The 13,459-nt window shown below is 40.6% G+C and overlaps 1 protein-coding gene across 2 annotated transcripts; it reads right to left on the reverse strand.

Annotated features, from left to right (window-relative positions):
- Positions 1-378: 378 nt before the first annotated feature.
- Positions 379-10,702, reverse strand: prf1.3 (perforin 1.3). 2 transcript variants are annotated; one of them, XM_069525513.1, is made up of 9 exons: positions 9,288-10,702; positions 9,123-9,186; positions 4,654-4,900; positions 3,723-3,764; positions 3,532-3,624; positions 2,879-3,015; positions 1,441-1,939; positions 990-1,360; positions 379-883 (listed from the first exon to the last, which is right to left on the reverse strand). In XM_069525513.1, exons 3-9 carry the CDS (start codon positions 4,891-4,893, stop codon positions 670-672), a joined length of 1,596 nt encoding a protein of 531 aa, XP_069381614.1. In that variant the 5' UTR covers positions 4,894-4,900; positions 9,123-9,186; positions 9,288-10,702; the 3' UTR covers positions 379-669. The 2 variants fall into 2 exon arrangements, with proteins under 2 accessions (XP_069381614.1, XP_069381612.1); XM_069525511.1 differs by lacking the exon at positions 9,288-10,702 and having other exon boundaries at positions 9,123-9,262.
- Between the last annotated feature and the right edge of the window lie 2,757 nt (positions 10,703-13,459).

Genomic DNA, 13,459 nt, shown 5'->3' on the forward strand with positions numbered 1-13,459 from the left:
CCATCTTCATTTCTTTTTTTACCGTCTTTCTGGACAAGGTTGACCCATCTAGCACTTAGAGCTGTGCCTTTAATTTGAAAGCATGTAGCCGACTTCCTGTTGGTGTGTGTTACTAATATATATTTGTGGGGACCCTACAGAGCAAGGTGGCAACTTTTTTCTATTAAGGGCCATTTCAATATATAAGATAAATAGATAAATTATATTACTGTCATAATTTTTAAACCATTTTAAACCACTGATGTAATAATAATCTGAAGTTCTCCCTTTAAAGAGCAATGAGCTGAATTGTAAAGAACATCAATGTGACATTTGAATTAGAAATATTAAAATATCCTTGATGAATAAAACATAAACAAAATCGACAAACAACCGAGAGAGAAGCAGAGCAGAGAATTTAATATGGAGGTTTAATGGTGGAGATGAACTGTGGAAACCCTGAAAGGTAAAAAAGCCAGGGTCATTTTTTATTTGTAGAAAATAAATTCACCTTCCAGGGAAGTACAAAGAGTTTAGAGCTTCCATACATGTGTGATGTGTGAATATTCAGTAAGAAAAATCTGGTTCAAGTTCAATAAACACTAGATTTTGTTCAAACAAAGAAAAAAGAGCAAACTTGTCTTTTAACAGATGTCGTTTTTCCTCCCAAACAAACATTTCAAAAGAAATTTACACCCCATAGCTTGGCGAGGCGGCGTACTGCTCACACAGCGACCCCTGGAGGCTGGGAGCACACACTGCAGAAAATCTGATGAACAGCGAGCCGTGCTTCAACTTGAAGCGCTTGACGACGTTGCAACCGCTAGAGGGGATGACGGTCACCTTCCCCAGGAGGTCGTCATTCCAACCATTGTCTCGGTCCCAGACCTCAAAAACCACAGGTCTGTGCAGGAAACACGTGAACCATGTGAGACCTTTATCAGACTGTATCATGACATTTTATTATTGCACATCAGAGTCAATGAGATTAGTTTAGATTTGAGACTCACACTCGGTGGTGTAGGTTAACGGTTTGAAACCTAATGAGGTAGTTCCACTGGGGGAAGTCGTTGTTCCAGATCACCGGTGTTGTGGCTCCTTGCTTACCGTAGAACACTTTAACGTATCCGTCCGTCTTGCTGAAGTAGTCACCCCACAGCCCCTCGGCTCGGACCACCGTCACATTCAGCCGGGCCACGCCTTTCTCTGCGGGGCAGCAATTGGAGTCGACCATGCGGTGTCCTTGGCAGTGACAGGCACAGTTCTTGTTCTGTTTGCCGACCTTGCAGCCGGCGGGGCAGCTCAGCTTCTTTGCACTTTTGCGGATGTAGTTGCTGATGGCATCTCGGAGGCTGGACTTCAGTGTGGGGTTATCTGACACCTACAGAGCAGAAACAATATGTTTATGATGTAAGGACAAAACTGTAATTAATATGTTTCTCAACATAATTTGCTCCTCACCAGCAGGTGCAGGGGACTTATCTTGTACGACACCACACCTGGGACCCTCCTAAGGGAAGAGAGCCACTTCTTGTAGCCTGCGGCTCCATTGGGGGTGAACAGGATGTCCCCCACATCCCCATCTCCTCCCAAAACCTCTGTGGTCCGGTCAGAGAAGGCCTGACTGAACGTTGCACCGGTTTTAAGACTCTTGCTCTTTTTTTTGCAGAACTCTGTGCTGGCTTTGGCAGTGATGCCCTTTATGGTTCCACTGGCCTCGACTGACAGACAGTTGCTGATTGCGTGGACAGACATCTTGCTCATGGAGGCCTCGCAAGTCCGGATGGCTGTGATGGAGTGCACTCGACCCCCCAGGTGAACCCTGCGGATGAAGTGGGTCCCGTAGACAGAGATGAACTGCTGGAAGGCTGAGGTGTTCTTGAGGTCGTATGTGGAGGGAAGGTTCTTCAAGGAAACCTCAAACTCCTTGCTCAGCAGAGGACGGGAGTGAAGACGGAAGCTGAAAGAAAATCTTATGGATAATTGTTGCATACCCAAAAAGACTGAAAACAAGTGATTGTCTGCCAGATTGAAGTCGGAATGATCCATTTATACCCGTAATTTAAAATGTTAATTAACAATTCGTAAATTCACCCTGTAGCAGAAAGAAGTGAGAGGTCATCAGCTCCGTGGGACTGAGTCATGTGGTGCACACACAGATGGAGCATCCCTTCATCAGTCTACCTCAGGGGTCACCAACACGGTGCCCGTGGGCATCAGGTCGCCCCCAAGGACCACATGAGTCGCCCGCAGGCCTGTTATAATTAAATTTAATTATTTATTTTTTATACTGTCAAATTTGTGTTCTCATATTGAAGTTGACTCTTGACTAGGATTTGTTAACGGTTGGTCGGTGGCTCATGAAAATCAGACATTTTTCTCATGAAATGAAAGAAGTGAGCGTCTGAAAATGTAAACAATTGCTGAGATTAATAGAAATAAAGTGTTGAATATTGATATCATCTGTTTCCCACCTTGTTAAGTCAATGTTGATAATTACTGTGAGAAATCATGAACGTGATCAGTGTCTTCACATAGATGAGAATCATTTATCATTAATAATAATATATAACTATATAACAAACTGAGCAAATGTGTTATTTCAGAAGAGTGGATCAAGCTGGTAGCCCTATGACTCAGTTCCCATGAAGTAGCTCTCAGTTTCAAAAAGGTTGGTGACCCCTGGTCTACCTGACATTCACCCTGAACCTGGATGATCAGTAACTGCATAAGATCAAAATCAGTTAATGGTGCATCCAACCACCAGGGGGTGATCCAGGTGTGGCATCACAACGTCATATGTGAAAGTAATCATTCACTTTTAAAACCAATGTGAGAAACGATCTGCAGCCTCTTCATTATGAGGTATAAACGATGTCATAATGACATCTGTACTCACGTGTAGTATTTGCATGAGAGGTCGTGTGTGGTGTAGGAGAATTTGTCTTTCCTGCTGCGACTCTCCGCAAATTTCGATGAGGTGGAGTGTGATCCTCCGACGGCAAAACCGCCCAGTCCGGCAACGCTGAGGCCAACCTGAGTGACATCACGACAGGTAACGACAACAAAGAAAGAAGGTATGTTGTGTTCACTGCCACGAGTTATTTTAGAGGACGACCTAATCAATTGAAACGGTTTCATCAATGAGGAAATATTTAAGTGAATGTGAGCACTGAGGCTTTGAAGAGGAACGACGGTGAAAACAGATTTGTAATCGAGTGTTGATATTCAACTGAAATTGTCGGGACGTGATGATTCTGGCCAAGACAAAATAAATGTAAATGATATTGGGGCTATGTCGGGTTTGGTCATGTTTGCTGTGATCAGCTTTAAGCTGTGCAGGATCTCCAGAGTTTCTTTCTTTCCGCAGTTTGTCTTCCACACATGAAGCAGCAGCAGATTCTCAGACAGGAGTCAGGAGAGGGTGGAGCAGCAGACAGAGACAGGAAGTGACGTATTAACTGCAGAGATCATGTGATCATGTTTACATCACCTGACACCGTCGTCCGCTCTTATCACCACAAAGACCGAGAATCTCCTGAGTTTACGAACCTTCCAGCTGACGCCCAGGGATGAGCTCGTCTCTCTCATCAGCGACTGACTTGACTCAAACATCTTACTGCTCAGACTGCGCCGACACTGCACCTGAAGACAGAGAGGATTTTGGGTAAAGCTGTCCACTTTAAAGAACTGTGTGATGTGTGAAAATCCTTCTTTCGCTAGTTTGACGATTCTTCACTGACCTTAATCCTCCAGTCAACGACTGACACCGGGAGTTTCTGCGTCTGAGGACAAAGAGTTCAGCATCAGTGAGTCCACTTAGCTGCTGTTAGCTTCTTTTAGCTGCTGTTAGCTTCTGTTAGCAGCTATTAGCTGCTGTTAGCTTCTTTTAGCTTCTGTTAGCTTCTTTTAGCTGCTGTTAGCTTCTGTTAGCAGCTATTAGCTTCTGTTAGCTTATTTTAGCTGCTGTTAGCTTCTGTTAGCAGCTATTAGCTGCTGTTAGCTTCTTTTAGCTGCTGTTAGCAGCTATTAGCTGCTGTTAGCTTCTGTTCACTTCATTAGCTTCAACAACCCTGTGTGTTATTAGTTCAAATCCATTCTGACATTTTCATTGATGAAACTCTAAATAAAAATGGTCGACATAACGACTCCTTAAAGTGAAGCCAAAACATCTCGATTGCCCCCTGGTGGCTGGCTACAGTATAGGTCATAAACTCCATCTCCTCCATGTTAGCCGATGAGACATGGACCAGACTAATGCTGACGGGGTTGGAATTTCGACCTCTGAGGTATAATGGAATGTAGCATAAGTAAGTACACCACTCAAAATGATGGCACCATCACAAGATGACAGCGTTCATATCCGAGATATCTTGGCTCAGTTTTTTCCGAAAGGAGACGGAGCTATCTTTGTCTGCGACATCTGAAATTGTAAAAAAACCTCGTAGAGGTTTACGTTGACCGTGACAAAGGTTTGTATGATTTTCAAGACCCCAAAGAAATAGACTCTGTTTAAATTCCTTCTTCTTAATATGCTTCACAAGACCTGGATCCTAAAGTAACTTAGTCGTCATGAGCAGAGATGGAGAAAGTGTTTATCTGCACGTAGACGGAGGTGAGATGTGAACACGTGGTGTGAATGACATCCTCAGAGTCGGACAGGTGTGAACGCACCTGGTTGAGGAGGTGGTTGTCGCACACGGTGCAGTTCCCCTCGACTCCTCCCAACATGAAGTTCTTCATCTCCACCACACTGGCTCCGGTCATCTTCATCTTTATCATGTCAAAACCTTCGCCGACCAGATTGTGACCCGGGACGAAGGGAACCTGCTGGCACTCAGTGAAGGAGCTGGTCCGGCAGGCCAGGGAGGAGGGGAGCAGGAGGAAGAGGAGCAGGAAGGAGGAGGAAGACATCGAACAACTGAAAGAGATAAAGAGATGTTTTTCATCTGCTGACGAGAAAGATCGCTTTCAAATTTAAAAAAAATCGCTTTTAATAACAATTGAATCTTGATCAAAAAATGTAGCACACCAGCTAACAACCATCTCTGTGGCGCCCCCTGTTGGTTTGTGAGTTTCTGATCTGAAGCCTTGTGTTCAGAGCGTCTTGGTTTTTGAAACCAGAAGTAACCATATTTGGAGGAGTGGGGGGTGGAGCCTGACTGAGAGCTCATGGACACGCCCACCTACACCTGCAGCCTGCAACGATTGAACAGTACTAGCTGTCAATCACACTGTGGTATCCACCCCCCCACCCCCCCCCACCCCCCCCACCCCCCCTTCCATCCGGGGCTTCTGGTCTGTTTGACTCTAAATGATCTGAAGAAGAATCTTAATCAGCTGTTTGAGGACAATGAGACAAAAACTCCTGAGGACAAAGTTACTGACGTTATAAAGTGAGAGGAGACGTTTTCTATACAAACTACCAGAGGAGACGTTTCTATAGAAACTACCAGAGGAGACGTTTTCTATCGTTTCTATACAAACTACCAGAGGAGACGTTTTCTATAGAAACTACCAGAGGAGACATTTTCTACAGAAACTACCAGAGGAGACGTTTTCTACAGAAACTACCAGAGGAGACATTTTCTACAGAAACTACCAGAGGAGACATTTTCTACAGAAACTACCAGAGGAGACGTTTCTATACAAACTACCAGAGGAGACGTTTTCTATAGAAACTACCAGAGAAGACGTTTCTATACAAACTACCAGAGGAGACGTTTTCTATAGAAACTACCAGAGGAGACGTTTTCTATACAAACTACCAGAGGAGACGTTTTCTACAGAAACTACCAGAGGAGACGTTTTCTACAGAAACTACCAGAGGAGACGTTTTCTACAGAAACTACCAGAGGAGACGTTTTCTACAGAAACTACCAGAGGAGACGTTTTCTACAGAAACTACCAGAGGAGACATTTTCTACAGAAACTACCAGAGGAGACATTTTCTACAGAAACTACCAGAGGAGACGTTTTCTATACAAACCACCAGAGGAGACGTTTTCTATACAAACTACCAGAGGAGACGTTTTCTATAGAAACTACCAGAGGAGACGTTTCTATACAAACTACCAGAGGAGACGTTTTCTATAGAAACTACCAGAGAAGACGTTTCTATACAAACTACCAGAGGAGACGTTTTCTATAGAAACTACCAGAGGAGACGTTTTCTATAGAAACTACCAGAGGAGACGTTTTCTACACAAACTACCAGAGAAGACGTTTCTATACAAACTACCAGAGGAGACGTTTTCTACACAAACTACCAGAGGAGACGTTTCTACACAAACTACCAGAGGAGACGTTTTCTACAGAAACTACCAGAGGAGACGTTTTCTACACAAACTACCAGAGGAGACGTTTCTATACAAACTACCAGAGGAGACGTTTTCTATACAAACTACCAGAGGAGACGTTTTCTACAGAAACTACCAGAGGAGACGTTTTCTACACAAACTACCAGAGGAGACGTTTCTACACAAACTACCAGAGGAGACGTTTTCTACAGAAACTACCAGAGGAGACGTTTTCTACACAAACTACCAGAGGAGACGTTTTCTATACAAACTACCAGAGGAGACGTTTTCTACAGAAACTACCAGAGGAGACGTTTTCTACAGAAACTACCAGAGGAGACGTTTCTACAGAAACTACCAGAGGAGACGTTTTCTATACAAACCACCAGAGGAGACGTTTTCTACAGAAACTACCAGAGGAGACGTTTTCTACAGAAACTACCAGAGGAGACGTTTTCTATACAAACTACCAGAGGAGACGTTTTCTACAGAAACTACCAGAGGAGACATTTTCTACAGAAACTACCAGAGGAGACGTTTTCTACAGAAACTACCAGAGGAGACGTTTCTATACAAACTACCAGAGGAGACGTTTTCTATAGAAACTACCAGAGAAGACGTTTCTATACAAACTACCAGAGGAGACGTTTTCTACAGAAACTACCAGAGGAGACGTTTTCTACAGAAACTACCAGAGGAGACGTTTTCTACAGAAACTACCAGAGGAGACGTTTTCTATACAAACTACCAGAGGAGACGTTTTCTATAGAAACTACCAGAGAAGACGTTTCTATACAAACTACCAGAGGAGACGTTTTCTATAGAAACTACCAGAGAAGACGTTTCTATACAAACTACCAGAGGAGACGTTTTCTACAGAAACTACCAGAGGAGACGTTTCTATACAAACTACCAGAGGAGACGTTTTCTATAGAAACTACCAGAGGAGACGTTTCTATACAAACTACCAGAGGAGACGTTTTCTATAGAAACTACCAGAGAAGACGTTTCTATACAAACTACCAGAGGAGACGTTTTCTACAGAAACTACCAGAGGAGACGTTTTCTACAGAAACTACCAGAGGAGACGTTTTCTACAGAAACTACCAGAGGAGACGTTTTCTATACAAACTACCAGAGGAGACGTTTTCTATACAAACCACCAGAAGAGACGTTTTCTATACAAACTACCAGAGGAGACGTTTTCTATACAAACTACCAGAGGAGACGTTTTCTATAGAAACTACCAGAGGAGACGTTTTCTACAGAAACTACCAGAGGAGACGTTTTCTACAGAAACTACCAGAGGAGACATTTTCTACAGAAACTACCAGAGGAGACATTTTCTACAGAAACTACCAGAGGAGACGTTTCTATACAAACTACCAGAGGAGACGTTTTCTATAGAAACCACCAGAGAAGACGTTTCTATACAAACTACCAGAGGAGACGTTTTCTATAGAAACTACCAGAGGAGACGTTTTCTATACAAACTACCAGAGGAGACGTTTTCTACAGAAACTACCAGAGGAGACGTTTTCTATAGAAACTACCAGAGGAGACGTTTTCTACAGAAACTACCAGAGGAGACGTTTTCTACAAAAACTACCAGAGGAGACGTTTTCTATACAAACTACCAGAGGAGACGTTTTCTACAGAAACTACCAGAGGAGACGTTTTCTATAGAAACTACCAGAGGAGACGTTTTCTATAGAAACTACCAGAGGAGACGTTTTCTATACAAACTACCAGAGGAGACGTTTTCTATAGAAACTACCAGAGGAGACGTTTTCTACAGAAACTACCAGAGGAGACGTTTTCTATAGAAACTACCAGAGGAGACGTTTTCTACAGAAACTACCAGAGGAGAATTTTTCTACAGAAAAAACCAAAGGAGACGTTTTCTACAGAAACTACCAGAGGAGACGTTTTCTATACAAACTACCAGAGGAGACGTTTTCTATAGACGTCTGTAGAAACTACCGGTGGAGTCACTAAACAGGTTTCAGACACTTCAGCTTCATTTTCTTGAACAAGCTTCGATGTTAAAACAACAGAAAGTGAGAAAACATCATAAATCTAATTTATTTAAAATGTGAAAAAAACAAGTAAAGATCAAACAACTAAATAAAAAAGATGTGAAATGTTTCGAAATAAAACCAGATAAAAAAATTCAAATGAAACAAAAAGGATGAAATGAGATTCCAGTTAAGCAGATGAATGAATAACTAAAGCAAAAGTCTGTGTGAAAGTCAAAGTTAGAATAAATGATAAGATATCAAATTTGACTGTTTTCATTCATCCTGCAGAAAATAAAATCACTTTATTTAACAAGATATCTCCACATTTCTCTACAAACCGGGACTTAACTTGAAGATTGGATTTATTATATTTCTTGTTGTCAATGTGTTTTAACTTTATTTTAATTTAATAATTATGTTTTGTGACATTAAATGTGATATTTTTATTTTTATTCCACATGAAACACTTCAATTTCTCTATTAAGAAAAATTTTATTAAGGATTTTTAGTTTTCAATTCATGTTTCAATTTGGAAATTCAAATAGAATTTTTTCTCATAATTTTGACTTTGTGAGAAGTTTAACCTGTATCATCTTTTAATATAATCTCTTGGTTTTTAATTATGATTATACAAGTTGATTTTAATTTAATATTTAATAATGTTTATTATTCATTTGTTTTTACTTGTCCTTGTTGTTCTAGCGTTCTAGTTTTTAAAGGTGTTGGATGAATGAAAGGATTGTGAGTGTGAAGAGACTGAACTGTTTTAAATCATTTAAATGTAAATTTATGGTATAATGTTATAGAACAGAAGTTCTCGTACCTTCAGTGAGGAGGCGCTGTTGTGTGGACTCGAGGTCTGGACGAGCTGACGAGGTTGGAGGTTTCTGTGAAAATGACAAAATTGTGGAGTGACAGTTTGATGAGAAGCAGCTAATGTGGTGGGTGTAAAGACACTTAGTCGTTATTCAGTGGCGTGTGATCGCACCTTCAGCCGACCTTTGACCCACAGGACGTCTCTGATTGGCTGTGAGTCGAGCAGCCGGGAATGTTTGCTGAGCTAGTTTCTCTGAAAACTTCAGATCCAGACGTCGACGAAAATCCTTCATCTGCTTCAAAAATAGAGTTAAAATCCATCAAGATATAAAAAGTGTGAAAATGTAACTGGATGAAAATTCACTTTTCACTCTTTTGACAAACACTTAGAGGCTGTGACGCCACCTACAGGCGACTGAATGGAACATTACATTTTATTAAAACTACAGATTTGAAGGTTTGAAAATATAAATATAATTTAAAACAGTGTCTATGAGTGTCTGTGGGTGTGTGTGTCTGTGTGTGTCTGTGTGTGTGTGTGTCTGTGTGTCTGTTTGTGTGTGTGTGTTTCTATGTGTGTCTGTGTGTGTCTTTGTGTGTGTGTGTGTGTGCGTGTGTGTGTGTTTCTATGTGTGTCTGTGGGTGTGTGTGTCTGTGTGTGTCTTTGTGTGTCTGTGTGTGTGTGTGTGCGTGTGTGTGTGTTTCTATGTGTGTCTGTGGGTGTGTGTGTCTGTGTGTGTCTGTGTGTGTGTGTGTGTGTGTGTGTGTGTGTGTGTGTGTTTCTATGTGTGTCTGTGGGTGTGTGTGTCTGTGTGTCTTTGTGTGTCTGTGTGTGTCTTTGTGTGTGTGTGTGTGTGTGTGTGTGTACAGGAAGTGTCTTGTGACAAACCTCAGACTCAGCAGTAAATTTGCAGTTGAAGTGAAAAACTTGTGTAAAACCTCAAACTGTTTCTGATGATGTGAAAATGCTCATTATACTTTTTTTGTAGACGAACAAAAGACCATCGTCTTTATATACAGTCAGTGATCATCTTTATATACAGTCAGTGATCATCTTTATATACAGTCAGTGATGGTCTTTATATACAGTCAGTGATCATCTTTATATACAGTCAGTGATCATCTTTATATACAGTCAGTGTCTTTATATACAGTCAGTGTCTTTATATACAGTCAGTGATCGTCTTTATATACAGTCAGTGATCATCTTTATATACAGTCAGTGATCATCTTTATATACAGTCAGTGATGGTCTTTATATACAGTCAGTGATGGTCTTTATATACAGTCAGTGATCATCTTTATATACAGTCAGTGATCATCTTTATATACAGTCAGTGATGGTCTTTATATACAGTCAGTGATGGTCTTTATATACAGTCAGTGATCATCTTTATATACAGTCAGTGATCATCTTTATATACAGTCAGTGATCATCTTTATATACAGTCAGTGATGGTCTTTATATACAGTCAGTGATCATCTTTATATACAGTCAGTGATCGTCTTTATATACAGTCAGTGATCATCTTTATATACAGTCAGTGATCATCTTTATATACAGTCAGTGATCATCTTTATATACAGTCAGTGATGGTCTTTATATACAGTCAGTGATCATCTTTATATACAGTCAGTGATCATCTTTATATACAGTCAGTGATCATCTTTATATACAGTCAGTGATCATCTTTATATACAGTCAGTGATCGTCTTTATATACAGTCAGTGATGGTCTTTATATATAGTCAGTGATCGTCTTTATATACAGTCAGTGATGGTCTTTATATATAGTCAGTGATCATCTTTATATACAGTCAGTGATGGTCTTTATATATAGTCAGTGATCATCTTTATATACAGTCAGTGATGGTCTTTATATACAGTCAGTGATGGTCTTTATATACAGTCAGTGATGGTCTTTATATACAGTCAGTGATCATCTTTATATACAGTCAGTGATCATCTTTATATACAGTCAGTGATGGTCTTTATATATAGTCAGTGATCATCTTTATATACAGTCAGTGATGGTGTTTATATACAGTCAGTGATGGTCAAGAAAACTTGAAAATCTAAGTTTCCTATTTATTTATTCTCAAACTTTCCATGAATTGTCATATTTTAGTAGTTTTTAATTCTGATGATTTGTTTCTTATGTCTTTCCAATCCAAAACTCAACAATGATAATAATAGTAACAATAACAATAACAATAATAATAATAATGATAATAATAGTAATAATAATAGTAAAATTAAAATTAAAAAAGGTCAGAGCAGACTGCATCTGCTGAGGAAGCTCAGCTCTTTGGCGTGCAGGCTGCACTCCTGACTTCCTTTATGACTCTGTGGTGGCATCAGCCATTTTCTACGGTGCAGTCTGCTGGAACAGCAGCATCTCGGCAGCAGACAGGAGGAGACTTGATCAACTCATGAAGAAGAACAGCTCCATCCTGGGATGCCCTCTTGACTCAGTGCAGGTGGTGGGAGAGAGCAGGATGATGGACAAGCTGTCATCGCTGCTGGTGCAGGAGTCCCACCCCCTACAGGTCGCTCTCACAGCACTGTTACACCACAAGTGTGTGAAGGAGAGGTATGGAAGGTCCTCCCTGCTGCTGTCAGGCTTTACAATCACTGCTCCCAGGAGCAGCTGCTCCCAGTTTTTAAAAATACTCATATTTATTATTTATTTCACCAGCAAATACTCGGCCACCCTGTCTTTATGGAAATTCATTGCACACTGAATATGTTCATATGTGCAGTAAATTCTTTCTATTCTATTTTCTAACCTTTAAATTATCTTGTTTAATAATAAAGGTATTCTGATGTTCTGATGTTCTGATATTCTGATGTTCTGATATTCTAATAATAATAATAATTATTATTATTATTATAGTAATAATTATAGTAATAATAATAATAGTAATAATAGTAGTAATAATAATAATAATAATAATAGTAGTAATAATAATAATAATAATTATAGTAATAATAATAGTAATAATAATAATAATAGGGTTAATGATTTCATTCTTAATTTGGATTTACCAGGAATATTGAATTTATTTTATAATTTCATTTTAATTATTTCAAATGTTTTGTCAGAGAAGGTCTTCCATACTCATGTGTATGATTACGTGTTACATAACATGAGCAACACGTCCTTAAAACCTGAGAGATGACGTCACAGACGAACCTGAAGAGACAAGGATGACCCCCCCCCCCCCCCCACCCAGCACGAGCATGTGCCATGAACACGCCTGTGACATAACACGCACATGTTTGGTTCATGCTTCCACAGAGGGGGGTGGGGCGGGCCGTGTGTGGTCGGCTCACTTCGGTTCAGTTCGGTTTAGTTCGGCTCAGTTCGGTTTAGTTCGGCTCAATTCGGTTCAGTTGGGTTTAGTTCGGCTCAGTTCGGTTTAGTTCGGCTCAGTTCGGCTCAATTCGGTTCAGTTGGGTTTAGTTCGGCTCAATTCGGTTCAGTTGGGTTTAGTTCGGCTCAGTTCGGTTTAGTTCGGCTCAGTTCGGTTTAGTTCGGCTCAGTTCGGCTCAATTCGGTTCAGTTGGGTTTAGTTCGGCTCAGTTCGGTTTAGTTCGGCTCAATTCGGCTCAGTTCGGCTCAGTTCGGTTTAGTTCGGCTCAGTTCGGCTCAGTTCGGCTCGGCCTTCTTCAGCTCCTCACAACAAAGACATCATGACCCCGCCCTCCTCTTTTTACCGTAACATCTCACGAGAACGCGCAGTTCTTTTAGGGGGAGTGTCCCTCTGCCGCAGCACGCGCTCAATCAGAGGAGGGGGAAGGGGAGGGGCTGTTGTCAGTGACGTCATAATGAATGAAATGCTCTGTATTTATATAAACGGTCTGTATTTATGTTTATATAATAAATAAATGAATTGTTTTTATAATATAAATATAACAGTAATAATAACAATTAACATTATGCTGTAAATATAATAAAGATTATTATTGTTAATATTAACATTGTTAGTGTTCAGCATTACAGATAGTGTGTTACAGTGTGTGTTACAGTGTGTGTTACAGTGTGTGTTACAGTGTGTGTTACAGTGTGTGTTGTAGTGTGTGTTACAGTGTGTGGTGCAGTGTGTGTTACAGTGTGTGTTGTAGTGTGTGTTGTAGTGTGTGTTACAGTGTGTGTTACAGTGTGTGTTACAGTGTGTGGTGCAGTGTGTGTTACAGTGTGTGTTACAGTGTGTGTTACAGTGTGTGTTGTAGTGTGTGTTGTAGTGTGTGGTGCAGTGTGTTACAGTGTGTGTTGTAGTGTGTGTTACAGTGTGTGTTACAGTGTGTGGTGCAGTGTGTGTTACAGTGTGTGTTACAGTG

Source organism: Paralichthys olivaceus, chromosome 5, assembly GCF_024713975.1.
Source record: "Paralichthys olivaceus isolate ysfri-2021 chromosome 5, ASM2471397v2, whole genome shotgun sequence".
Lineage (NCBI taxonomy): Eukaryota > Metazoa > Chordata > Actinopteri > Pleuronectiformes > Paralichthyidae > Paralichthys > Paralichthys olivaceus.